The sequence below is a fragment of the Hyla sarda genome, chromosome 2 (assembly GCF_029499605.1).
Source record: "Hyla sarda isolate aHylSar1 chromosome 2, aHylSar1.hap1, whole genome shotgun sequence".
NCBI classification, from domain to species: domain Eukaryota; kingdom Metazoa; phylum Chordata; class Amphibia; order Anura; family Hylidae; genus Hyla; species Hyla sarda.
The window spans coordinates 91,441,344-91,467,187 of NC_079190.1; the positions used below are offsets into that span (position 1 = coordinate 91,441,344).

The following is a 25,844-nucleotide window of genomic DNA, read 5'->3' on the forward strand; positions in this document are numbered from 1 at the left end:
TGGCTCATTCATATAAATGGGATACAACGGGGAAATGGCAGTGGCCAGTTTTTATATTCTGCTAGATCCGGCTGCACAAAACATGATGTGAATGAACCCTAACAACGGTATTGGTTTCATAATAAGTCATTCCATAATAACAATATGATGGTTTGTTGTCAGCTGAATCACGATTTTCTTTTTTTAGAGTTAGACCATGTTTGCATTGTAAGAAGTAGTACTTAATATGAAAGTGCACCTCTCATATCACAGAAAAAATTGATGCTTATATATGTTAGTTACTAGGTCATGCAGATGCTTTACTTGTCTTTTTTATGTGTGTGGCTTCTGTGTTGGGCTCACAAATCTGATCTGCTGCTCACTCATTATGAAATCCACTGGTCAGGAAGGGAAATGTCCAAGGCAAGCCCTGAGCACACCCTCACTTGGCATGCATTCACGTCCTCCTGGAGTCTGCTCCTAATCCAATCACTGCAGGCTTTTATGTAACCCCATCCTCTTCTCCTCTCTGTTTTCATGCTGCAGATAGGACATACCTCCTTTGTCCCAGCCTATGCTGCAGCCGGACAGGATCATGTTCTGGATGGTATGAAAACCCCTAGTGGTCTTTTTTTAAGAACCATTATTTGTATAAAAATTATTGGAAAAAATATATATAACATTTTTGTGAAGTGAAATTTAGGCAATTACACTGTTCTACAAGTAAAAAGTTGCGAGCATGAAAACAGCTGTTCTTACATAATTTTGGGGTGCTAAAAATGAAAATAACATAAAAAAATGTAGATTGGCTCTAGTTTCCATGATATAAGCAACCAACTAATAAAGTAAGGTTTATAAAATGCATGATGCAACTTACACAATAGATTACATAGTCAGTATTGGTGACCAATAGAAAACCGCCAAGCGTACCAAGATGATGCAATATTAGCTAATATTACGTAACCAAATTCTATAAAAATCACGGTATCTGTTACTTGGCGAGTTTAGGGTGGGTTCACACTGCGTTTACTAACTATGGGAATTGGATCCGGTTGGGGGGAGTGAAAACCAGACGCTCCCGTGTCATTTGAATGAGCTGAACTGAGTCACACAGTGACTCTGGTTGGCTCATTTTTGCCCCGTATCCAGTTTTTGGATCGGAGTGAAAACCGCAGCGTGCCAAAGTTTTCAGCCCGGTCAGAAAACTGGATACAGGGCAAAAATAAGCTGATCAGAGTCACTATGTGACTCCGGTCAGCTCATTCAAATGAATGAGAAGGGGGCCGGGTCCAGCTGGGATATGGGAGCGCACGGTTTTCACTCCCCCCAGACGGATGCGGTTACGGTATGTAGTAAACGCAGTGTGAACCCACCAGTGTCTTTAAACAATGTTTTATGCTAGTAAATTTTATTATGCATCGAACCTGTAAACATATAAATAGATTATACATAAACAATAAATATAATAATAAATATAATTATAAATAAATGATAAACATGTACAATAGATTATTTCTTGCATTCACTGTTGCAAATGTAATTCACTTCATTTTAATAAAAATATACAGGTTTATATACCGTATATACTCGAGTATAAGCCGACCCGAATATAAGCCGAGGCCCCTAATTTTACCCCCAAAACCCAGGAAAAGTTGTTGACTCGACTATAAGCCTAGGGTGGGAAATACATCATCCCCCCATGTAATCATCCAGACCCCCGTCATCATCCCCTCCCCCTTCATCATCACCACCTGTAAATCCCTTCATCAGTGGTCTTCAACCTGCGGACGTCCAGATGTTGAAAAACTACAACTCCCAGCATGCCCGGACAGCCATCGGATGTCCAGGCATGCTGGGAGTTGTAGTTTTTAAACCTCTGGAGATCCGCAGGTTGAAGACCACTGCGACTTTCGTCATCATCCAGCCCCCCCCCCTTTTGTACTTACCTCCCCTTGGCGGGAAGTTAGGGTTAGCTAGTCCGGGCCATCTATGCTGCAGGGACCGTCCGGTGGGGAAGGTTAGTCGTTGCGGGCTATCCATTTTCACCGGGGTGTCCTCTTCTCTGTGCTTTGGGCCAGGAGCTAGTGACGTTGCCTTGACGACGACGCACAGGGACATTGCGCATGAACGTCCCTGTGCGTCGTCGTCAAGGCAACATCACTACTCCGGGGCCGGGCCCGAAGCGCGGAGAAGAGGGCCCCCCCCGGTGAAAATGGACAGCCCGCAACGACTAACCCTCCTCACTGGACAGTCCCTGCAGCATAGATGGCCCGAACCAGCTCACCCTAACTTCTCGCTGAGGGGAGGTGAGTTCAAAACAAAAGGGGGGGGGGAGCTGGATGATGACGAAGGCCACAGTGGTCTTCAACCTGCGGACCTCCAGAGGTTTCAGTACTACAACACCCAGCATGCTCGGACAGCCATGCCCGGACAGCTTGCTGGGAGTTATAGTTTTGCAACATCTGGAGGTCCACAGGTTGAAGACCACTGATGAAGAGATTGACAGGCGGAGAGTTCACTCGAGTATAAGCCGAGGGGGGCGTTTTCAGCACGAAAAATCGTGCTGAAAAACTCAGCTTATACTTGAGTATATACGGTATACGTATTAAGTTTTGGCGCATTATTTGCTTATTACCTGTAGTTGTAAAATGTAAAATGTCCGTTGCATGAAAACTAGAGCCAAATAACGAATTTAATTATTATATTTGAATTCAGCATGTGAAATTCATTAAGAAATGGCACGTTTCTTTTCTGAAACAAAAAAAATAGAAAATTTGTAGAACAGTGTTATTAAAAAAAATAAAAACAACAGCAAACAAATATAAACTTGTACAGAGCCCCTTTGTGAATTGAATACCAGCACAATTGTTGTCTTGCTGAATTACTGAAATAAACATCATATTTATAACGTGTGTAATCCAAATAGATCCCCAGTGACTATAGCTTGAGCAGCAGCTACAGTATATCAGTATTCTGTAAATTGGAAAAAATAAATGCTGTTTTTATTGCATTTTTGTATTAAATTTATTATAAAAGCAAATAAACCTAGAGTCATTTAATGTCCATGCATGCTTAAGAGCTAATAAAATTATTCATGACATAAACATTATATAAGCAAACACCTCTGACATGAAATGAATCACTTTTTTTCAAAATGAATTAAAATCTGAACATAAGCACAACATTGCAAAAAAGAAAATGTGTAATTTTGTCTTGTGCACTAAGCAAGCATTAGAAAATTAAGTATTTGCATTATTTATGCAAGAAAAAGTCACTTTACTGTAGGAATATAGCACATCCAAGGCTGGTTCTTGGAATTAGCTGAGCTGAAGGGTTTTAGCAAAGGATTAGCCCCCCCCCCAAAAAAAAAAAAAGTGAATTCTACTTGTAAACATTTGGAGAGATAGGCGCATGTGCACGGCTCACGGATAGGAAGCACCTGATGTGAGCTCCGTGCTGACCGGAGGTTGAAAGCCCTTATCTGCGCCAATTGTTGCTCCTACCTGGAAGATAATTACCTCGACGTGGAGGGGAACATGTCCCACTCCTCTAGGAAGAGGAATCAGAAGCTATCTCAGGGACTTTCTCAGTTGATTCCAGACATCTTCAGAGCGGAGCCTAGCTCCAAGATGGCCGCCTGGCACCCCTTCTCGCCTGCTAAACATTCTGATGAAGATGACTCACCTGCTGCAGCCGACCTAACTCCGGCCGCTATGTACCGCAATATCAAGGCCAAACCTCACTGGCCAAGGCGGTATTGGACATTTCGACCGAGATCCAGGACCTGGGACGAGTGGCGGATACGGAAGCTAAGCTGGACAAGCTCACAGATGCTGTGGAGGCTGACCGCCATGATCTCGACGACCACTCCGACCATCTCCGGGCTTTGGAATTAAAACTTTAGGATCTCGAGAATAGATCCCGCCGAGCCAACTTGCATCTTCGGGGGTTCCCGGCGGAGGTCGTGGACCTTGGTAAGACTGTCTCAGATCTATTTTTTGCCCTGGCGCCAGAGCTCGAGCCGCAACTGCTCCGGTTCGACAGGATTCATAGGGCCCTCGCTAGGCCCAAAAACCCTGATACTCCCAGAGATGAGGTCTTGAAATTACATTATCCAGAGGTTCGGGACACCTTACTGCAGGCAGCTAATAATACCCCCGTGCTCCCTGGCATGGCACCTGCTGTCCGCCTGTATTCCGACCTGGCACCCTCTACATTGGCCCGCCGCAGGGAGTTCAGGCCGGTTACCTTGGCTCTACAACAGGAGGGAGTGAAGTACCGCTGGGGTTTCCCTTTCTCACTCACTTTTCAGCTGCAAGGACGGACTCATGTGGTCAAGACGTTACCCGAGGACCTTTTTACTCACCTCAAAATTGCCTTGGTGGACCCCCCCACCCCTGCCACAAAGGCCGAACCGACCGACTAGAACATGGGCTCCGGTACTCAAGGATCGGCGATCCTATAACCGGTCACAGAGGCCTGCTACGCCACCGTGAGGTCCCCTCCTGCCACTAGAACTTTTCCTTTTATTGCTGGAGCTGAGAATATTGCAATTTACTATGCTTCTCCTTGCTGCTCGCATTTAACTGTTGGGATGCTATCCTGATAAGAGCATATCTGTGTATGATCCCCCTGGTTGCTATGGGAGACCCCCGACTCTACTGTTTGAGTTGTTGGCGGCTGCAGGATCCCATGTTCGGGACGTTCTCCTGTGTACTATTGCCCTCAGCCTTGCCACCGGCCACTTGACTGCCGCTCTGTTACATTGACTGCCCCATGTTGCTCCACGTAGAGATCGGGACATTTTCTAGTTGCCCCACAGCTTTCTCCCTCTGTCCTTTTGGTACATCTGCTTTGTTTTTCTCTCCCCTCCCTCCCTTTCTTTCCCCCCCTTCCCTCCCTTTTCTCTCTCCTTTCCCCCTTTCACTCACTCTTCTTCCCCTCCTCTCTTCCACATCCCTTCCCTCTCCCATCCCCCTTTCCCCACCACCCCCACTCCCTACCTTCTCCCCTTTCCACCCCCTATTTGCATCTTCCCCTCTCTTCCTCCTCCCTTTCTCTTCTCTCATCTTTCTCTCCTCCCTTCACCCTTGCTCATGCCCTTCATGCCCTTCTCTCTTTTTATTTCCCTGGTGCCTGTCACCCCCTCTCACTGCCCCTTTCCCTCCCTTCCCCCCTTCCCTTTCCTCCCTTCCCATTCCTCCACCTGACCTTTGATATTCTGATTTGGGCTGGCGACTTCAATATGGTTTACAATGGTAAGCTAGACCGTTCTAATACTGCCCCGTTTTGTAGGTCAGGAACTTAACAGAGACTACTTACCTCCCTTTTCACAGAGAACTCCTTGGTGGATGTGTGGCGGGAGCATAATGGGTCTATTCGTGGGTATTCATATTATTCTCCTGCCCACCATCACTACACTAGGATAGATTGGGTACTGTCCAATACACATATTTTGCCTCAATTGCTCTACGCTCGCCATATCCCCTCTGCGTGGTCTGACCACGATATGGGTATGGTGGCCTTCAACTTTATGTGTCCCCTTTCATTCCCATTCAAATGGCAAGTCAATGAGTCACTAATGACTATGCTTAGAGTTAAACGGCAACTAGAAGAGGACCTCAATACCTACTTCTCAGTTAATGTACAGCCTGCCTTGAATCCTCATTGTTGTGGCTGGCCCACAAATCTTTCATTAGGGGTCGTATCATTTCTTTAGCCACTGGGATTAAGCGTGATAGAACAGGTACCCAACGGGCTTTAGAGGTTAAGTTGCTTAGATTGACGTATGCACACCAACAGGACCCCTCTCCATATCTCTTTCGCCTGCTCCAGGGCTCAGCTGGACGCACTCCAATCCACGGTAGTGGAGAGAGCCCTACGTTGGACTAAGGCAACGTACTATAAATTCGCTAATAAACCCGATCGCCTTCTAGTGTCCAGGCTAAAAAAGACATCATATATTAACAGAGTACATAGCCTCCAGCTGCACCTTGGTGTAGGTACTTCCCATCCTGATAGGATCTATATGGCCTTCCTTTCTTACTACACAACTCTTTACTCTGAACCTCAACGCCCCTCCTCTTTCTCGTCTTCACTCACTACCTTTCTCTCACCGATTCCTCTTCCTCAACTTTCTCCTGACGCCAGAGAGACTTTGAATGCCGCTTTCTCCCCAGAGGAGGTCTCAGCTGCTATATCTAAACTGGGGAATTCCCCCGGCCCTGATGGGTTCGCAGCCACGTATTACAAAAAATTTGCCCCACTGCTTATTCCCAATCTAGTTCTTTTATTTAACTCCCTGATGGCACCTGCCCCTCTCCCCTGTGAGTTCCTAGATGCTCTAATAACTGTCCTCCCAAAGCCCCACAAGGACCCCCTCCAGAAGACCAACTATCACCCCATATCTCTCATAAATGTGGATTCTAAAATATTGACCTCTATTTTGGTCTCCCCCTTAAACAAATATTTGCCAACCTTGATTGATCTGGACCAGGTTGGTTTCTGTTACGCCGAGCGCTCCGGGTCCCCGCTCCTCCCCGGAGCGCTCGCAACATCCTCGCTACGGCAGCGCCCCGGTCAGATCCACTGACCGGGTGCGCTGCGATACCGCCTCCAGCCGGGATGCGATTCGCGATGCGGGTGGCGCCCGCTCGCGATGCGCACCCTGGCTTCCGTACCTGACTCGCTCTCCCTTGGTCCTGTCCCGGCGCGCGCGCGCGCCGGGTCTCTGCGATTTAAAGGGCCACTGCGCCACTGATTGGCGCAGTGGTTCCAATTAGTGTCTTCACCTGTGCACTCCCTATGTATACCTCACTTCCCCTGCACTCCCTCGCCGGATCTTGTTGCCCTTGTGCCTAGTGAAAGCGTTCCCTTGTGTGTTCCTAGCCTGTGTTCCAGACCTCCTGCCGTTGCCCCTGACTACGATCCTTGCTGCCTGCCCCGACCTTCTGCTACGTCCGACCTTGCTTTTGTCTACTCCCTTGTACCGCGCCTATCTTCAGCAGTCAGAGAGGTTGAGCCGTTGCTAGTGGATACGACCTGGTTACTACCGCCGCAGCAAGACCATCCCGCTTTGCGGCGGGCTCTGGTGAACACCAGTAGTAACTTAGAACCGGTCCACTAGCACGGTCCACGCCAATCCCTCTCTGGCACAGAGGATCCACCTCCTGCCAGCCGGCATCGTGACAGTAGATCCGGCCATGGATCCCGCTGAAGTACCTCTGCCAGTTGTCGCCGACCTCACCACGGTGGTCGCCCAGCAGTCACAACAGATAGCGCAACAAGGCCACCAGCTGTCTCAACTGACCGTGATGCTACAGCAGCTACTACCACAGCTTCAGCAATCATCTCCTCCGCCAGCTCCTGCACCTCCTCCGCAGCGAGTGGCCGCTTCAGGCCTACGACTATCCTTGCCGGATAAATTTGATGGGGACTCTAAGTTTTGCCGTGGCTTTCTTTCACAATGTTCCCTGCACTTGGAGATGATGTCGGACCAGTTTCCTACTGAAAGGTCTAAGGTGGCTTTCGTAGTCAGCCTTCTGTCTGGAAAAGCTCTGTCATGGGCCACACCGCTCTGGGACCGCAATGACCCCGTCACTGCCTCTGTACACTCCTTCTCGGAAATTCGTAGTGTCTTTGAGGAACCTGCCCGAGCCTCTTCTGCTGAGACTGCCCTGCTGAACCTGGTCCAGGGTAATTCTTCCGTTGGCGAGTACGCCATACAATTCCGTACTCTTGCTTCTGAACTATCCTGGAATAATGAGGCCCTCTGCGCAACCTTTAAAAAAGGCCTATCCAGCAACATTAAAGATGTTCTGGCCGCACGAGAAATTCCTGCTAATCTACATGAACTCATTCATCTTGCCACTCGCATTGACATGCGTTTTTCCGAAAGGCGTCAGGAGCTCCGCCAGGATATGGACTTTGTTCGCACAAGGCGTTTTTTCTCCCCGGCTCCTCTCTCCTCTGGTCCTCTGCAATCCGTTCCTGTGCCTCCCGCCGTGGAGGCTATGCAAGTTGACCGGTCTCGCCTGACACCTCAAGAGAGGACACGACGCCGCATGGAGAATCTCTGCCTGTACTGTGCCGGTACCGAACACTTCCTGAAGGATTGTCCTATCCGTCCTCCCCGCCTGGAAAGACGCACGCTGACTCCGCACAAAAGTGAGACAGTCCTTGATGTCAACTCTGCTTCTCCACGTCTTACTGTGCCTGTGCGGATATCTGCATCTACCTTCTCCTTCTCTACTATGGCCTTCTTGGATTCCGGATCTGCAGGAAACTTTATTTTGGCCTCTCTCATCAACAGGTTCAACATCCCAGTGACCAGTCTCGCCAGACCCCTCTACATCAATTGTGTTAACAATGAAAGATTGGACTGTACCATACGTTACCGCACGGAGCCCCTCCTAATGTGCATCGGACCTCATCATGAAAAAATTGAGTTTTTGGTCCTCCCCAATTGCACTTCCGAAATTCTCCTTGGACTACCGTGGCTTCAACGCCATTCCCCAACCCTGGATTGGTCCACAGGGGAGATCAAGAGCTGGGGTACCTCTTGTTTCAAGGACTGCCTTAAACCGGTTCCCAGTACTCCCTGCCGTGACCCTGTGGTTCCCCCTGTAACCGGTCTCCCTAAGGCCTATATGGACTATGCTGACGTATTTTGCAAGAAACAAGCTGAGACTCTACCTCCTCACAGGCCTTATGACTGTCCTATTGACCTCCTCCCGGGCACTACTCCACCCCGGGGCAGAATTTATCCTCTGTCCGCCCCAGAGACTCTTGCTATGTCCGAGTACATCCAGGAAAATTTAAAAAAGGGGTTTATCCGCAAATCCTCCTCTCCTGCCGGAGCTGGATTTTTCTTTGTGTCCAAAAAAGATGGCTCCCTACGTCCTTGCATTGACTACCGCGGACTTAATAAAATCACGGTAAAGAACCGCTACCCTCTACCTCTTATCTCTGAACTCTTTGATCGCCTCCAAGGTGCCCACATCTTTACCAAACTGGACTTAAGAGGTGCTTATAATCTCATCCGCATCAGGGAGGGGGACGAATGGAAAACGGCATTTAACACTAGAGATGGACACTTTGAGTATCTGGTCATGCCCTTTGGCCTGTGCAACGCCCCTGCCGTCTTCCAAGACTTTGTTAATGAAATTTTTCGTGATCTCTTATATTCCTGTGTTGTTGTGTATCTGGACGATATTCTGATTTTTTCTGCCAACCTAGAAGAACACCGCCAGCATGTCCGCATGGTTCTTCAGAGACTTCGAGACAATCAACTTTATGCCAAAATGGAGAAATGTCTGTTTGAATGTCAATCTCTTCCTTTCCTAGGATACTTGGTCTCTGGCCAGGGACTACAAATGGACCCAGACAAACTCTCTGCCGTCTTAGATTGGCCACGCCCCTCCGGACTCCGTGCTATCCAACGTTTTTTGGGGTTCGCCAATTATTACAGACAATTTATTCCACATTTTTCCACCATTGTGGCTCCTATCGTGGCTTTAACCAAGAAGAATGCCAATCCTAAGTCATGGCCTCCTCAAGCGGAAGACGCCTTTAAACGGCTCAAGTCTGCCTTTTCTTCTGCTCCCGTGCTCTCCAGACCTGACCCATCTAAACCCTTCCTATTGGAGGTTGATGCCTCCTCAGTAGGAGCTGGAGCGGTTCTTCTACAAAAAAATTCTTCTGGGCATGCTGTTACTTGTGGGTTTTTTTCTAGGACCTTCTCTCCGGCGGAGAGGAACTACTCCATCGGGGATCGAGAGCTACTGGCCATTAAATTAGCACTTGAGGAATGGAGACATCTGCTGGAGGGATCAAAATTTCCAGTTATTATTTACACCGATCACAAGAATCTCTCCTATCTCCAGTCTGCCCAACGGCTGAACCCTCGCCAGGCCAGGTGGTCTCTGTTCTTTGCCCGGTTTAATTTTGAAATTCACTTTCGCCCTGCCGATAAGAACATTAGGGCCGATGCTCTATCTCGTTCCTCGGATGCCTCGGAAGTAGAGCTCTCTCCGCAACACATCATTCCTCCTGACTGCCTGATCTCCACTTCTCCAGCCTCCATCAGGCAAACTCCTCCAGGGAAGACCTTCGTCTCTCCACGCCAACGCCTCGGAATCCTCAAATGGGGTCACTCCTCCCATCTCGCAGGCCATGCGGGCATCAAGAAATCCTTGCAACTTATCTCTCGTTTCTATTGGTGGCCGACTCTGGAAACGGATGTTGTTGATTTTGTGCGGGCCTGCACTGTCTGTGCCCGGGATAAGACTCCTCGCCAGAAGCCTGCTGGTCTTCTTCATCCTCTGCCTGTCCCCGAACAGCCTTGGTCTCTGATTGGTATGGACTTTATTACAGACTTACCCCCATCCCGTGGCAACACTGTTGTTTGGGTGGTCGTTGATCGATTTTCCAAGATGGCACATTTTATTCCTCTTCCTGGTCTTCCTTCAGCGCCTCAGTTGGCAAAACAATTTTTTGTACACATTTTTCGTCTTCACGGGGTTGCCCACGCAGATCGTCTCGGATAGAGGCGTCCAATTCGTGTCAAAATTCTGGAGGGCTCTCTGTAAACAACTCAAGATTAAATTAAACTTTTCTTCTGCTTATCATCCTCAATCCAATGGGCAAGTAGAAAGAATTAACCAGGTCCTGGGTGATTATTTACGGCATTTTGTTTCCTCCCGCCAGGATGACTGGGCAGATCTTCTTCCATGGGCCGAATTCTCGTACAACTTCAGAGTCTCTGAATCTTCTTCCAAATCCCCATTTTTCGTGGTGTACGGCCGTCACCCTCTTCCCCCCCTCCCTACTCCCTTGCCCTCTGGTTTGCCCGCTGTGGATGAAATAACTCGTGATCTTTCCACCATATGGAAAGAGACCCAAAATTCTCTCTTACAGGCTTCATCACGCATGAAGAAGTTTGCTGATAAGAAAAGAAGAGCTCCCCCCATTTTTTCTCCCGGAGACAAGGTATGGCTCTCCGCTAAATATGTCCGCTTCCGTGTTCCCAGCTACAAATTGGGACCACGCTATCTTGGTCCTTTCAAAATCTTGTGCCAAATTAATCCTGTCTCTTACAAACTTCTTCTTCCTCCTTCCTCTTCGTATCCCTAATGCCTTTCATGTCTCTCTTCTTAAACCACTCATCATCAACCGTTTCTCTCCCAAACTTATTTCTCCTACTCCTGTCTCCGGTTCTTCAGACATCTTCACCGTAAAGGAGATACTGGCCTCCAAAAAGGTCAGAGGAAAAACTTTTTTTTAGTGGACTGGGAGGGCTATGGTCCTGAAGAGAGATCCTGGGAACCTGAGGACAATATCCTAGATAAAAGTCTGGTCCTCAGGTTCTCAGGCTCTAAGAAGAGGGGGAGACCCAAGGGGGGGGGGGGTACTGTTACGCCGAGCGCTCCGGGTCCCCGCTCCTCCCCGGAGCGCTCGCAACATCCTCGCTACGGCAGCGCCCCGGTCAGATCCACTGACCGGGTGCGCTGCGATACCGCCTCCAGCCGGGATGCGATTCGCGATGCGGGTGGCGCCCGCTCGCGATGCGCACCCCGGCTTCCGTACCTGACTCGCTCTCCCTCGGTCCTGTCCCGGCGCGCGCGGCCCCGCTCCCTAGGACGCGCGCGCCGGGTCTCTGCGATTTAAAGGGCCACTGATTGGCGCAGTGGTTCCAATTAGTGTCTTCACCTGTGCACTCCCTATGTATACCTCACTTCCCCTGCACTCCCTCGCCGGATCTTGTTGCCCTTGTGCCTAGTGAAAGCGTTCCCTTGTGTGTTCCTAGCCTGTGTTCCAGACCTCCTGCCGTTGCCCCTGACTACGATCCTTGCTGCCTGCCCCGACCTTCTGCTACGTCCGACCTTGCTTTTGTCTACTCCCTTGTACCGCGCCTATCTTCAGCAGTCAGAGAGGTTGAGCCGTTGCTAGTGGATACGACCTGGTTACTACCGCCGCAGCAAGACCATCCCGCTTTGCGGCGGGCTCTGGTGAACACCAGTAGTAACTTAGAACCGGTCCACTAGCACGGTCCACGCCAATCCCTCTCTGGCACAGAGGATCCACCTCCTGCCAGCCGGCATCGTGACAGTTTCGTACCTGGATGCCAGGCACCTGACAATATTAGAAAAGTACTCAATTTAATTCACTGCGCAAATGCTTCTTCAATACCCCTCTCGATTTTATCATTGGATATAAAAAAGGCATTTGATTGTGTCTCATGGCAGTATCTGTTTGCGGTGCTTTCAATGTTTGGGTTCTCAGGCCCCTTTGTTAAGATCCTCCATCACTTATATTCTTCCCCCCACAGCCTTCCTAAAATTACCCTCCATGGCCCCCCAGTCCCTGGGGATTCGAAGGGGAACCCGCCAGGGTTGCCCTCTCTCTCCGACACTCTTTGCATTGGTGATGGAGCCTCTGGCGGCTCTGATCCGGCACAATCTCAATATATGGGGTTTAACTGTGCATTCCTCTGAATATAAGGTTAATCTGTTTGCAGATGATCTTCTCTTAACACTGACGGAGCCCCTGAATTCTTTGCCCAATCTTTTCTCTGTTCGGCCTGCTCAGGCTTTACTGTTATTGTGAATAAATCTGAAATTATCTACTGTAATGTCCCACTACCCTTACAACATCTAATTTCCCTCAACTTCGGCTTTAAGACTTCCTCACAAGGCCTCTCTTACCTTGGTATCACCCTTACTCCCTCCCTACGCTCTTTATATGCATGTAACTACATCCCCCTTTACCGCTCTGTCCGAGCGGACCTGGCACAATGGAATTATCCCTATCTGTCTTGGATGGGCAGAGTCACTGTAATTAAGATGGTCATATTGCCCCGCTTATTGTACCTCTTCCGATCACTCCCGATACCTATTGTCAAATCTGATTTGATTGGGCTGCAGAAGGATATTTTTGCTTACATCTGGGCTCATAAAAAACCACGTATTGCTAGAACGGTGATGTAATACCATAAAAGGCCTCTCAGTCCCAAACCTTTTGAAGTATTATTATCGCACAACTGGCTCTGGTTCACATCTCCTCGGGGGCCCCAAAATGGGCCTTTCTAGAAAATTCCATGCTTGCCCCGTACTCATATACAGCGCTCATGTGGTCCTCCTGTCATGTCTCTACTCTGTTGCCCTCATCAGCCCTTGTAGCCCTATATTCGTTGTCTCTCTGGCGTCAGGTTCGCTTTAAGTTCTGCCTCCAATCTCCTATCTCTCCGCTGCTACCTATTTTATCCAATCCTCTATTTCCCCCAGGCCTGACCTCATTGAGTTTCTGGTCTCTCATACACTTCCTTCTCTCATGTCCTTCACCTTATCTCGTTCTGTCCCTCATGCTGAACTCTTTAGGGCTCACAAGATATTCTCTTTTCTCCGCACACAGGTGCGTACTTCATGCACTATTCGCCCCACCTTCTTTGAAGCCCGCGATCTGTACACACCTCACCTCCCTGGTCTATTATCTTTATTATACTCCCATCTTAATGCACCCCCATCTGATACAAAATTGAAATATATGCAGGCCTGGGAATCTGATCTCCACATGGTTCTCTCACCGTCTCAGTGAAGGGATATCTGCACTGCATTAAGCCGAGGTAGTTGGCAGGTGTCCTTGATGGAAAGGCTTTGAAGGTCCTCCATAGGACTTATCTGGTCCCTGTACGGTTACATTCTATTTACCCCACTGTATCACCACTTTGCTTTCGGTCATGTGGTATGCTAGGTACATTTTACCATACTTAGTGGTCCTGTCCTGTAGTCTCGACCTTTTGGTCGCAGGTGCTTGACCTTCTTGATTCTATTCTACCTATTCGAGTTCCGAGGACGCCTGCCTTCTGCCTCCTAGGAAGCAGGCAAACAGGATGCGCTATAAACCGTTTAGACTTGCGCAACACATCCTGATGGCAGCCAGGATCCATATTGTCTCACAGTGGAAGCAGCCGGGTCTCCATATTGGGACTGTAATCTCTAGAATAAACCTTATAATGCTCTGTGAAAAATTGTCCACAATTCGAGATGATATGGTGGAAAACGTTCATACAATACGGGAACCATGGTTATCCTCTACACATAGCCCTGATATTTTTGCTTATCACTTTACTGATTGCCGCTACTCGGTAACTCTGTTTGGGTGTCGGCCTGTGATTGTGCTTAGCTGCCTTTAGTCTCACTCACGTCTCTGGGGGATGCCGACCTGAACTTATATTACTTATGTGTATCACTGTATTTCATGTTATGTTATATCGGTCTACGGACCACTTTTGTTACATTGTTGGAAGCGATGTTTATGTATCAATAAAAGCTTCATAGTTTGACTGTTAAACATTTGGAGCAATGTATCAAGCTGTTTTAGGCTATGTTCACACAGTGTAAAATTTGTGGCCTATTTTATTTCATGAGACCATTTTTTGGCCGTAATCTGATAGAAATATGGCTACATTTTTGCTGCCTAAGGCAGAAAATGCATGCGTAAAATAAAAAAATACAACTAAATATTAGACAGTGTAAATATAGCCTTAACGTAAGATCTAGAGCTTGTCTTCCTTTTCCCAGAGCAATATGAGAAATAAAAACTTAGCTGTGATTGATTACTATGGGAAACAAAGAGAATCTTACTATAAGACAACTTTGTTTCTCACAATGCATTGCATCCACAAGCTAACAACATATTGGCCGGCATTTATCATTGTGTTTACTTTTTTTTCTGTCTATATTTGGCGCTATTTTGCCACAAGTGTCCTTTTTTCTCCTTTTTTGCACCTTTTGGTTTACACATTTCTGCTGATTTTGAGTTGTAATCCACTGATTTTGGCAATACGCATGATATGGACAGGTTTTATGAACTGCGCCTTTTTGTGAAAAGATGCAAAAAGAAAAGCGCAAAGCCACTGAAAAGTCTCTAAACTACACCAGCCCAGATTTAGCTTAGCTTTTTGGTGTATGTGAAGAGAGAAATTTCAGAAAATGAGTACCTGCACAAAAATGAGTATCTGGGACCATTTAAAGGGTAGCTCCCACCATTATACATATTTTATTTCTGTCCCTGCCTATTGCCTATCTATCCCTAACCCCCTCCCTGCTTTTTTTTTTTTTTTTTTTTTTTTTTTTTTACTATATTAAAAATAACTTTTTGTCTGCCTGGTAGTGTGCTCACTACCAGGCAGACTTCCCCAGCAGGCACCACGTCACTGATGCCTGCTGGGGCCGACTTCCGCCCTTAGTTCATCTACACAGGGTGCCTCCAGCTGTTTCACCACTACGACTCCAAGCTTGCCCTGACATCTATTGGCTGTCAGGGCATGCTGGGAGTTGCAGTTCTGAAACCCGGAACCCCGCTCTCCTCCAAACCCCGTTATAACCACCAACCCCCCTAAACATAAATGAATAAATAATCATTAATAAACATACTTACTGATACTGCAGAGTCCGGCAGCGGGCGTGCAGGGGCAGCGGCGGCGACGAAATGTGCGGGAGGAGTGGCCTCCCAGCCAGTGGCCGGGGAGCCAATGCGCTCGCTCCCGCCTGTCTGATTGACAGGCAGGGAGCGAGCGCAGTGTAAATGAATTAGGACTGATTGCCCGGCCGCAATCGGTCCGAATTCAGGCGTGATGTCACGCCGTGCTGCAGCCGGCCACTAGGAGGTAGACCCCTAGTGGCCGGTTTTCAAACGTAAAATTCACCCTGAAAATGAAAAAATAAATAATGAAAATATATTACAGATATGTTGTACATAAGTACTACAACATATCAAAAAAATAAAGTTGGTGACAGTATTTACAGATATTTACGTCCTGCGCCGGCTCCCGCGATATGAAGCGGGATCGCGCCGCGATCCCGCATCATATCGCGTGGGTCCCGGCGCTAATCAACGGCCGGGACCCGCGGCTAATACCACACATCGCCGATCGCGGCGATGTGCGGTATTAACCCTTTAGAAGCGGCGGTCAAAGCTGACCGCCGCTTCTAAAGTGAAACTGAAAGTATCCCGGCTGCTCAGTCGGGCTGTTCGGGACCGCCGCGGTGAAATCGCGGCGTCCCGAACAGCTGATCGGACACCGGGAGGGCTCTTACCTGCCTCCTCGGTGTCCGATCGACGAATGACTGCTCCGTGCCTGAGATCCAGGCAGGAGCAGTCAAGCGCCGATAATGCTGATCACAGGCGTGTTAATACACGCCTGTGATCAGGATGAGAGATCAGTGTGTGCAGTGTTATAGGTCCCTATGGGACCTATAACACTGCAAAAAAAAAGTAAAAAAAAGTGTTGATAAAGGTCATTTAACCCCTTCCCTAATAAAAGTTTGAATCACCCCCCTTTTCCCATAAAAAAAATAAAACCGTGTAAAAAAAAATAAAAATAAACATATGTGGTATTGCCGCGTGCGTAAATGTCTGAACTATAAAAATATATCATTAATTAAGCCGTACGGTCAATGGCGTACGCGCAAAAAAATTCCAAAGTCCAAAAAAGCGTATTTTGGTAACTTTTTATAACATTAAAAAATGAATAAAAAGTGATCAAAAAGTCAGATCAAAACAAAAATCACACCAATAAAAACTTCAGATCACGGTGCAAAAAATGAGTCCTCATACCGCCCCGTACGTGGAAAAATAAAAAAGTTATAGGGGTCAGAAGGTGACATTTTTAAACATATAAATTTTCCTGCATGTAGTTATGATTTTTTCCAGAAGTGCGACAAAATCAAACCTATATAAGTAGGGTATCATTTTAACCGTATGGACCTACAGAATAATGATAAGGTGTAATTTTTTCCGAAATATGCACTGCGTAGAAACGAAAGCCCCCAAAAGTTACAAAATGGCGTTTTTTTTTTCGATTTTGTCGCACAATGATTTTTTTTTCCGTTTCTCCGTGCATTTTTGGGTAAAATTACTAATGTCACTGCAAAGTAGAATTGGTGACGCAAAAAATAAGCCATAATATGGATTTTTAGGTGGAAATTTGAAAGGGTTATGATTTTAAAAAGGTAAGGAGGAAAAAACGAAAGTGCAAAAACGGAAAAACCCTGAGTCCTTAAGGGGTTAATAAAATTGGTGCTCTTACATGTTACCAGCACACAAAATAGAGGTGTAGAAAAATGCTTCACTTACACCTACAATAATAAATGCCGGCCAGTGTACGTATTATAGTTGTTTATAGACATACAATGTAATATTATTTATTTACAGTTCATTCTAAGTATTACTTTTATGAAATACCTTGTCCATGGTACTGAAGGACATATCGCTATTACAAAGGGTTATTATTCTATCTTATTAATCTACAAATCAAAATTAACTGCTAAGTAGTTGATTTCATGTTACATGATAGCAGTTTATTTTTCCTTTTTTTAACAAATAATTTTAAATAAATTATGTGGCCAATTTATTAATATTGCTTTCTATAAAGCTAAATTTTTAAAAATAAAAATATTAATTTAGGGTATATTCATACTTACAGTATCCTGAGCATATTTGATGCACAAGATTTGATGCTGTAAATTTTATGCTGCAGATTTCAATGTAAACTAAATGAGTGAACACAACTTCAAATATGCGCAGCACACTGTACATGTGAATTGGCCCTAAAGCATACTAGTTGTAAGTATGTTTAAAGTATAAGGTGTCATATTTGTGGTCACAAGGAGTAGCATCGTACCTGACCATTATAAATCATGAATATGGATTGTTTTCTCCACTTTGCAAGATCTCTTTTTAAATTAAAGTTGTCGATGAGCTAGTTGTTAAAGGAAAGCTACTTTGAAGTCTCCTATGCACTTCACACACACACACACACACACACACACACACACACAAACACACACACCCACACAAGAGGATCCTGCCCCAATGCATCTCTGGTACACCTTAACAGCATCATAGGGAACATTACAGAGCAATTCTGAGTAGTCTAAGGTGTGAATCTCTGTTTCTCCCCATTATTTCTGCATATACTTTTATTTGCAGTGAGCTGATTATTTTTCAATGAGTTTAGAAGCAGTAGAAGCAGGTAAGGAGTCCGTTAAGTAGAGATAAAGGCATTTATGTCTAATAATTTATATTACAAAGTTTTGTATATCCACTTGTATTATTGTTGTAATGTTAGATGGAATAGCTTGTTTCCTGTTGTTTTAACCTTTTTTGCCTGACACCACAGTATTTATCTAACCTTGACATGGCGAGTTTAAGACTATAAGAAAGACTAGCGACTGCTAGTGATACCCCGTTGACAGCCACAGCTCTTTACTCAAAGATTGTCGGTCAGTGTGTTCCTAGCAACCAGTCTATCTCTGACATTTGGATAGAAAAAAAGAAATTTGTCCAAACACAGTTGTTCATATTGAATGACTGGAGGCAGAGTAGAAATAGATATAGAAAGTATACATAACATGCATAACATTAATTTGCTGATACCAGAATATTTATTTGGGTACTGTATAAGAAATTAAATATAGAAAAAAAAATTATTGGTTTTTTATACTCTCTCAGCTCAGTTTCTTTTTTGATGCCAATACTAGGGAAATTCAACTTAAGATGTGCTCACATCATGAGTTGCTTTAAAGGGGTATTCCAGGCAAAACCTTTTTTTATATATATCAACTGGCTCCAGAAAGTTAAACAGATTTGTAAATTACTTCTATTAAAAAATCTTAATCCTTCCAATAGTTATTAGCTTCTGAAGTTTTCTGTCTAACTGCTCAATGATGATGTCACGTCCCGGGAGCTGTGCATGATGGGAGAATATCCCCATAGGAACTGCACAGCTCCCGGGACGTGAGTCATCAGAGAGCAGTTAGACAGAAAACAACAACTCAACTTCAGAAGCTAATAACTATTGGAAGGATTAAGATTTTTTAATAGAAGTAATTTACAAATCTGTTTAACTTTCCAGAGCCAGTTGATATATAAAAAATAGTTTTGGCCTGGAATACCCCTTTAAGTTGCAGGCCTATGCCTCTCATTGGACAGATCAGCATCCCATTCTGACAGGATGCTAAAGTATCCATTCAACAGAGGGATAAATTCTAACGTGAAAATACCTAAAATTTTAAGACCAGGAGATAACACAGTCTAGAGTCGAATGTAAGTAATATATAACATATAAAAGTAAAATAAAAGTAATAAAAATAGCCTGCTATCAAGGAGGGATCGTTCTACTGATGCTGTGGATTTGGTGCAGACTGAAACAGACTGCTTATGCATACCATCAATGCAGAGTACGTATAGTAAATATGTGTGATGTGTTCTGACATGTTACATTTTGATTGATTTGTGGGATAACTCCTGTAATGAAATAAAAATTGAGTGAGTTGTAAAAGACATAAGTCAAATGTAAATAAAAAAAACTATATATTTAAAAAAAATTGAGAAAAACATTAAAAATTCTATGAAAAAAGTGATAACAAGTGCACACCTCTCTTAACCTTTACACACCATTATGACAAATCCATTTCACATGGCTGTCAGGTGTTTAAAATATTTATACCATAGACATATATAAAAGAAGATATCTGGCACTCACCAGATTTCAGATGCGAAGGTAAGGTTTATTCAATGAAAGTACAAAAATACATACATGGCAAAGGGAGAGCACGGACACCATCCACGCTGGCGGTGATAGCTACAGTCATGGCCGTAAATGTTGGCACCCCTGAAATTTTTCTAGAAAATTAAGTATTTCTCACAGAAAAGGATTGCAGTAAAGCAAGTTTTGCTATACACATGTTTATTCCCTTAGTGTGTATTGGAACAAAACCAAAAAAGAGAGAAAAAAAAAGCAAATTGGACATAGTGTCCCACCAAACTCCAAAAATGGGCTGGACAAAATTATTGGCACCCTTTCAAAATTGTGGAAGAATAAGATTGTTTCAAGCATGTGATGCTCCTTTAAACTCACCTGGGGCAAGTAACAGCTGTGGGCAAAATAAAAATCACACCTGAAAGCAGATAAAAAGGAGAGAATTTCACTTAGTCTTTGCATTGTGTGTCCGTGTGTGCCACAATAAGCATGGACAACAGAAAGAGGACTTGAGAACCAAAACTATGGAAAAATATCAGCAATCTCAAGATTACAAGTCCATCTCCAGAGATCTAGATTTGCCTTTGTCCACAGTGCGCAACATTATCAAGAAGTTTGCGCAGGGAGCATCAGTGTCAGCACGAACTATCCGTTGACATGTAAATGAAATGAAACGCTATGGCAGGAGACCCAGGAGGGCCCCAATGCTGACACAGAAACATAAAAAAGCAAGACTACATTTTGCCAAAATGAACTTGAGTAAGCCAAAATCCTTCTGGGAAAAAATCTTGTGGACAGATGAGACCAAGATAGAGCACATCATTCTACTGTTTACCGAAATGGAATGAGGCCTACAAAGAAAAGAACACAATACCTACAGTGAAATATGGTGGAGGTTCAATGATGTTTTGGGGTTGTTTTGCTGCCTATGGCACTAGGTGCCTTGAATGTGTGCAAGGCATCATGAAATCTGAGGTTTACCAACGGATTTCGGGTCGCACTGTACAGCCAAACATACGTCAAAAAGCACCCAGAAGTGGATGGCAACAAAGCTCTGAGTTCTCAAGTGGCCAGCAATGAGTCCAGATCTAAATCCCATTGAACACCTGTGGAGAGATCTTAAAATTGCTGTTGGGAAAAGGCGCTCTTCCAATAAGAGAGACCTGGAGCAGTTTGCAAAGGAAGAGTGGTACAACATTCCGTCTGAGAGGTGTAAGAAGCTTATTGATGGTTATAGGAAGCGACTGATTTCAGTTACTTTTTCCAAAGGGTGTGCAACCAAATATTAAGTTAAGGGTGCCAGTAATTATGTCCAGCCCATTTTTGGAGTTTGGAGTGACATTATGTCCAATTAACCTTTTTCCTCCCTTTTTTGGTTTAGTTCCAATGCACACAAAGGGAATAAACATGTGTATAGCAAAACATGTATTACTACAAGCCTTTTCTGTGAGAAATACTTAATTTTCTTGAAAAATTTCAGGGGTGCCAACATTCACTTCCTCGGACCACTCCCCCACTGACATCGGAGCAGGTGTTACATACCTATGCTCTTGTGTGCGTTGGCGTATGTTTTAACAGACAAGTGTAACACGGTAACATAATAACATAGTTCATAAGGTTGAAAAAAAGACCAGAGTCCATCAAGTTCAACCTATAACCCTAATGAGTCCCTACTGAGTTGATCCAGAGGAAGGCAAAAAAAAAAAAAAACATACTCGAGGTAAAAATTCATTCCCGACTCCAAATATGGCAATCAGAATAAATCCCTGGATCAACGTTCTGTCCCTATAAATCTAGTATACATAACCAGCGATGTTATTGTTCTCCAAAAATGCATCCAGCCACTTTTTTAACTCTTTTACAGAGTTCACCATGACCACCTCCTCAGGCAGAGAATTCCACAGTTTCACTGCTCTTACAGTAAAGAACCCACGTCTGTGCTGGTGTAGAAACATTCTTTCCTCTAAACGTAGACAATGCCCCCTTGTTATAGATACAATCTTGGCTATACATAGATCATGGGAGAGATCTCTGTACTGTCCCCTGATGTATTTATACATAGTTATTAGGTCTCCCCATAGCCTTCTTTTTTCTAAACTAAATAACCCCAATTCTGATAATCTTTCTTGGTACTGTAGTCCTTCCATTCCCCGTATTACCCTGGTTGCCCGTCTTTGAACCCTCTCCAGCTCCACTATATCTTTATTGTACACTGTTGCCCAGTACTGTACACAGTATTCTATGTGTGGTCTGACTAGTGATTTGTACAGCGGTAGAATTATTTCCTTGTCATGGGCATCTATGCCCCTATTGATGCACTACAGCTAAATTTACTGTTAACTAAGACCCCCAAGTCCTTTTCCACGTCAGTCATCACAAGTGTTCTCCCATTTAATACATAATCCCAGCCCGGATTTTTATTCCCCATGTGCATAACCTTGCATTTATCAGTGTTGAACCTCATCTGCCACTTCTCAGCCCAAACCTCCAACCTATCCAGATCCATTTGTAACAGTGCTCTGTCCTCTATTGTGTTTACCGCTTTACAGAGTTTAGTATTATCTGCAAAGATTGATACTTTACTATTCAACCCCTCTACAAGGTCATTAATGAATATATTACATAGGACAGGACCCAAGAAAGACCCCTGTGGTACCCCACTAGTAACAGTCACCCTCAGAATAAGTACCATTAATAACCACCCTCTGTTTCCTATCACTGAGCCAGTTACTTACCCACTTACACACATTCTCCTCCAGCCCAATCCTTCTCATTTTATGCACCAACCTTTTTATGTGGAACCATATTAAATGCTTTGGAAAAATCCAGATATACGACATCCAGCGATTGCCCCTTGTCCAGTCTGGAGCTTACCTCCTCATAAAAGCTAATCAGGTTAGTTTGACAGGACCGATCCCTCATGAAACCATGCTGAAATGGAGTCATACATTTATTTTTAGCAAGATACTCCAAAATAGCATCCCTTAGAAAACCCTCAAACAATTTACATACAAGAGAGGTTAAACTAACAGGTCAATAATTCCCGGGGTCACCTTTTGATCCCTTTTTTAAATATTGGCAGCACATTTGCCATGCGCCAGTCCTGGGGAACAGTCCCTGTCACTATAGAGTCCCTGAATATTAAAAATAGGGGTCTGTCTAATACATTACTTAATTTCTTTAAAACACTGGGGTGAATGCCATCTAGACCTGGTGATTTGTCTATTTTGATTTTTTGTAGGCGGCACTGTACTTCTTCCTGGGTTAGACAGGTGACCTGTAATGGGGGGTTTACCTTATCTCGCTGTATTTGACCTGGCATTTCATTTTCCTCGGTGAATACAGTGGAGTAGAATTTGCTTAATATATTTGCTTTTTTCTAATCCCCGTTTATAATTTCTTCCTCATCATTTTTTAAAGAGCCTACACTTAAATTTTTGACCTTTTTGCTATTTATATAGTTTTGGGGTTAGAACATTTTGGGGTTAGTTTTACTCTCTTTGGCAATGAGTCTGTCTCTCTCTTTTGCGGCTTTTATCTGTTTTTTTTATATACATATTTTACATTGTAAACTGTGCAATGTTAAAAACAATAAAAAAGCAAGTTGAAAACCACCTTAACAGAATTGTTAGGAGGGAACATTGAACCCCTGATTCAGATTTTTTGTTAGACGCAGTTTTCACTAGAGGTGTGAAATCTTACTTTTGCCCCCCACTGTCCCCAGGTAGCAGCTTGGACCTCTTTCAATGTGAGGTTTTGAAGGAGGTCAAAGCTCTAAGGTACCCAGAAGACCCCCCCCAAATCTCTCTTTTGAGGAAAATAAAGGCCTTTAAACATTAAGGTCCATGAAAGGGATTATAAAAAAAAAATAATAATCAGCCAAGGGGGGTAACAAAGTTCTCATGACTTAAGAATATTATATTAAAGGGGTACTCCGCTCCCCAGTGTCCGGAACATTAAGTTCCGAACGCTGGGTGCGGGCGTCCTTATTCACCCTGCCCCCTTGTGATTTCATGCCCCACCCCTCAATGCAAGTTTATGGGAAGGGGGCATGATGACCGTCACACCCCCTCCCATAGACTTGCATTGAGGGGGCAAGGCGTGACATCATGCCCCGCCCCTTCAATGCAAGGGGGCGTGGTGTCCACGGAAGCCTGCACCCAGCGTTCGGAACTAAATGTTCCAGACGCTGGGGAGTGGAGTACCCCTTAAAAGAAGCATTACATCAGTTACATAACACATCTTACTATGAACGGCTTTCTATCAACCCCACACAAAGGTACACTTCAAAGCTTCAGTCCTTGCTTAGAAGCTTTGTCAAAAAAAATCGCTACAAAATTGCTACCACTGAATGTCAAGTGGTATTGTCTCCGGAAGGGGGTCTTTAACGGAACCACTATTGAAATATATAGATTGGCTCCTGCATCCTCTATTAAAAAAAGTAACGGCCCTGGTGAAGGGTACCAACAAATTTGTACTTGGTTTGCAGGACATGACCTGGGAGGATGGCTTTCTTATGGCTTCTATAGACATAGAAACCCTTTATGCCAGTATTCCTCAATCATAAAGTGTACAGTGCATACGTGATCTCCAGTCTAAATCCAATAAGAGCCTTTATTGACTTTGTCTGCGATTCCCTCACCTTTATCCTTACAAACAATGCATTCCAATTTGATGAGATTTGTTACAAACAGATTAGCTATGGGCACTCCTGTTGTGTGCACTCTGGCTATCCACATAAAGTGGATAAAGAGTTATAGTCTCTTCGTGGACAATATTTTTATTGTTTGGTCCTGGACAGGTGAGACTTTCGCAGACTTCGTCCAATATTTAAACACAGCCAACAGTCTGAATCTGAAATTCACCCTCAAAACAAGTAAGTTAGAATTTCTTGATGTCCTGGTAAAACCTAAGGAAAGCATCCTTCATACAGAAGGGTACAGGAAACCAACGGAGGGCAATTCTCTGCTGCACTATGGGAGTTATCATCCCCAACATGTTAAGATTGCAGTACTTTATAGGCAGTACCTAAGGTGACGAAGAATTAACAGCACGGATTACCGTATTTATCGGGGTATACCACGCACCGGCCTATAACACGCACCCTCATTTTACCAAGGATATTTGGGTAAAAAAAGTTTTTTACCCAAATATCCATGGTAAAATGAGGGTGCGTGTGTGCGCGTGTATACCCCGATATACCCCCAGGAAAGGCAGGGGGAGAGAGGCCGTCGCTGCCCGCTTCTCTCCCCCTGCCTTTCCTGGAGTCTAGAGCGCTGCTGTCAGCCCTTCTCACCCCCTGGTTATCGGCGCCGCTGCCCGTTCTGTCCCCTTGACTATCGGTGCCGGCGCCGATAGCCAGGGGGAGAGAAGCGGCGCCGACAGCAAGGGGGAGAGAAGGGGCAGCGGCACCCATTGCGTCGTTGCTATGCACGGCGCGGCGCACTGACATCATGCGCCGCGCCTTTCAGCGCATAGCAACGACGCTGGGGACGCACGACGGAGGCCTGCAGCAGCGCGGACCCGACTCAGGTAATTATGCCACCGGGGATGGGGGGAGGCAACGGGGCAGCGGCGACGGCAATGGGTGTCGCTGCCCCTTCTCTCCCCCTGGCTGTCGGCGCCGCTTCTCTCCCCCTGGCTATCGGCGCCGGCACCGATAGTCAGGGGGACAGAACAGCCTAAAAAGTGCGTGTTATACGCCGATAAATACGGTAATCATTTTTTAAACAGACTAATTAATTATCAGAAAGGTTGCAGCAGAGAGGGAACCCACTGAATGTATTAGATAATGCAATATGTATGTACACAAGCGCTACTGATCACAATACCTACAGCAGCTATAAAATACGGGTGAGATGCCTTGATTACCACACCTCAATATGGCATAAAGAGTTTTAATATAGTGTATTTAGCGCTTAGTAGGACTTTGATTAATTCATATCACACAACTTAAGCATATAACACATGGATGTACGTATTTGTTACTTACAGTTGTGATGACTTTTCAGTAATTGTAGTTATGTTGGTAGATGCACTGTAATGGTAAGTGTTAATGATAAGTATTAACAGTTCATATACCATTATTTTTCATTATTAATAAAAGATAAAGGTTACAGCATAATGCACTCACAGGATTTTATCCATATTTTTTTTTCATATAATGGTATAGAAGTAATGCTCCAATCTCCGTTATGTCCTTTTATTGCAATGCGCTGCTCTATTGAAATACTCTGTGGAGCCCATATCTCTAGAAGGTAGGCCCACTGTTAAAATATAGTCCAGAGTTTTTAGACATATACCGTATATACTCGAGTATTAG

General features: G+C 44.9%; 1 protein-coding gene across 1 annotated transcript in view; it reads left to right on the plus strand.

Moving 5' to 3' along the window:
* The first annotated feature begins 2,180 nt into the window (after positions 1-2,180).
* The window catches only part of LOC130357657 (inhibin beta C chain-like), an 80,103-nt gene continuing 56,439 nt past the window's right edge, over positions 2,181-25,844 (plus strand). Inside the window, exon 1 of the mRNA XM_056560390.1 lies at positions 2,181-2,285. Coding sequence (XP_056416365.1) covers positions 2,192-2,285 — 94 coding nt within the window. The 5' untranslated portion in view covers positions 2,181-2,191. The remainder of the gene's footprint in view (positions 2,286-25,844) is intronic.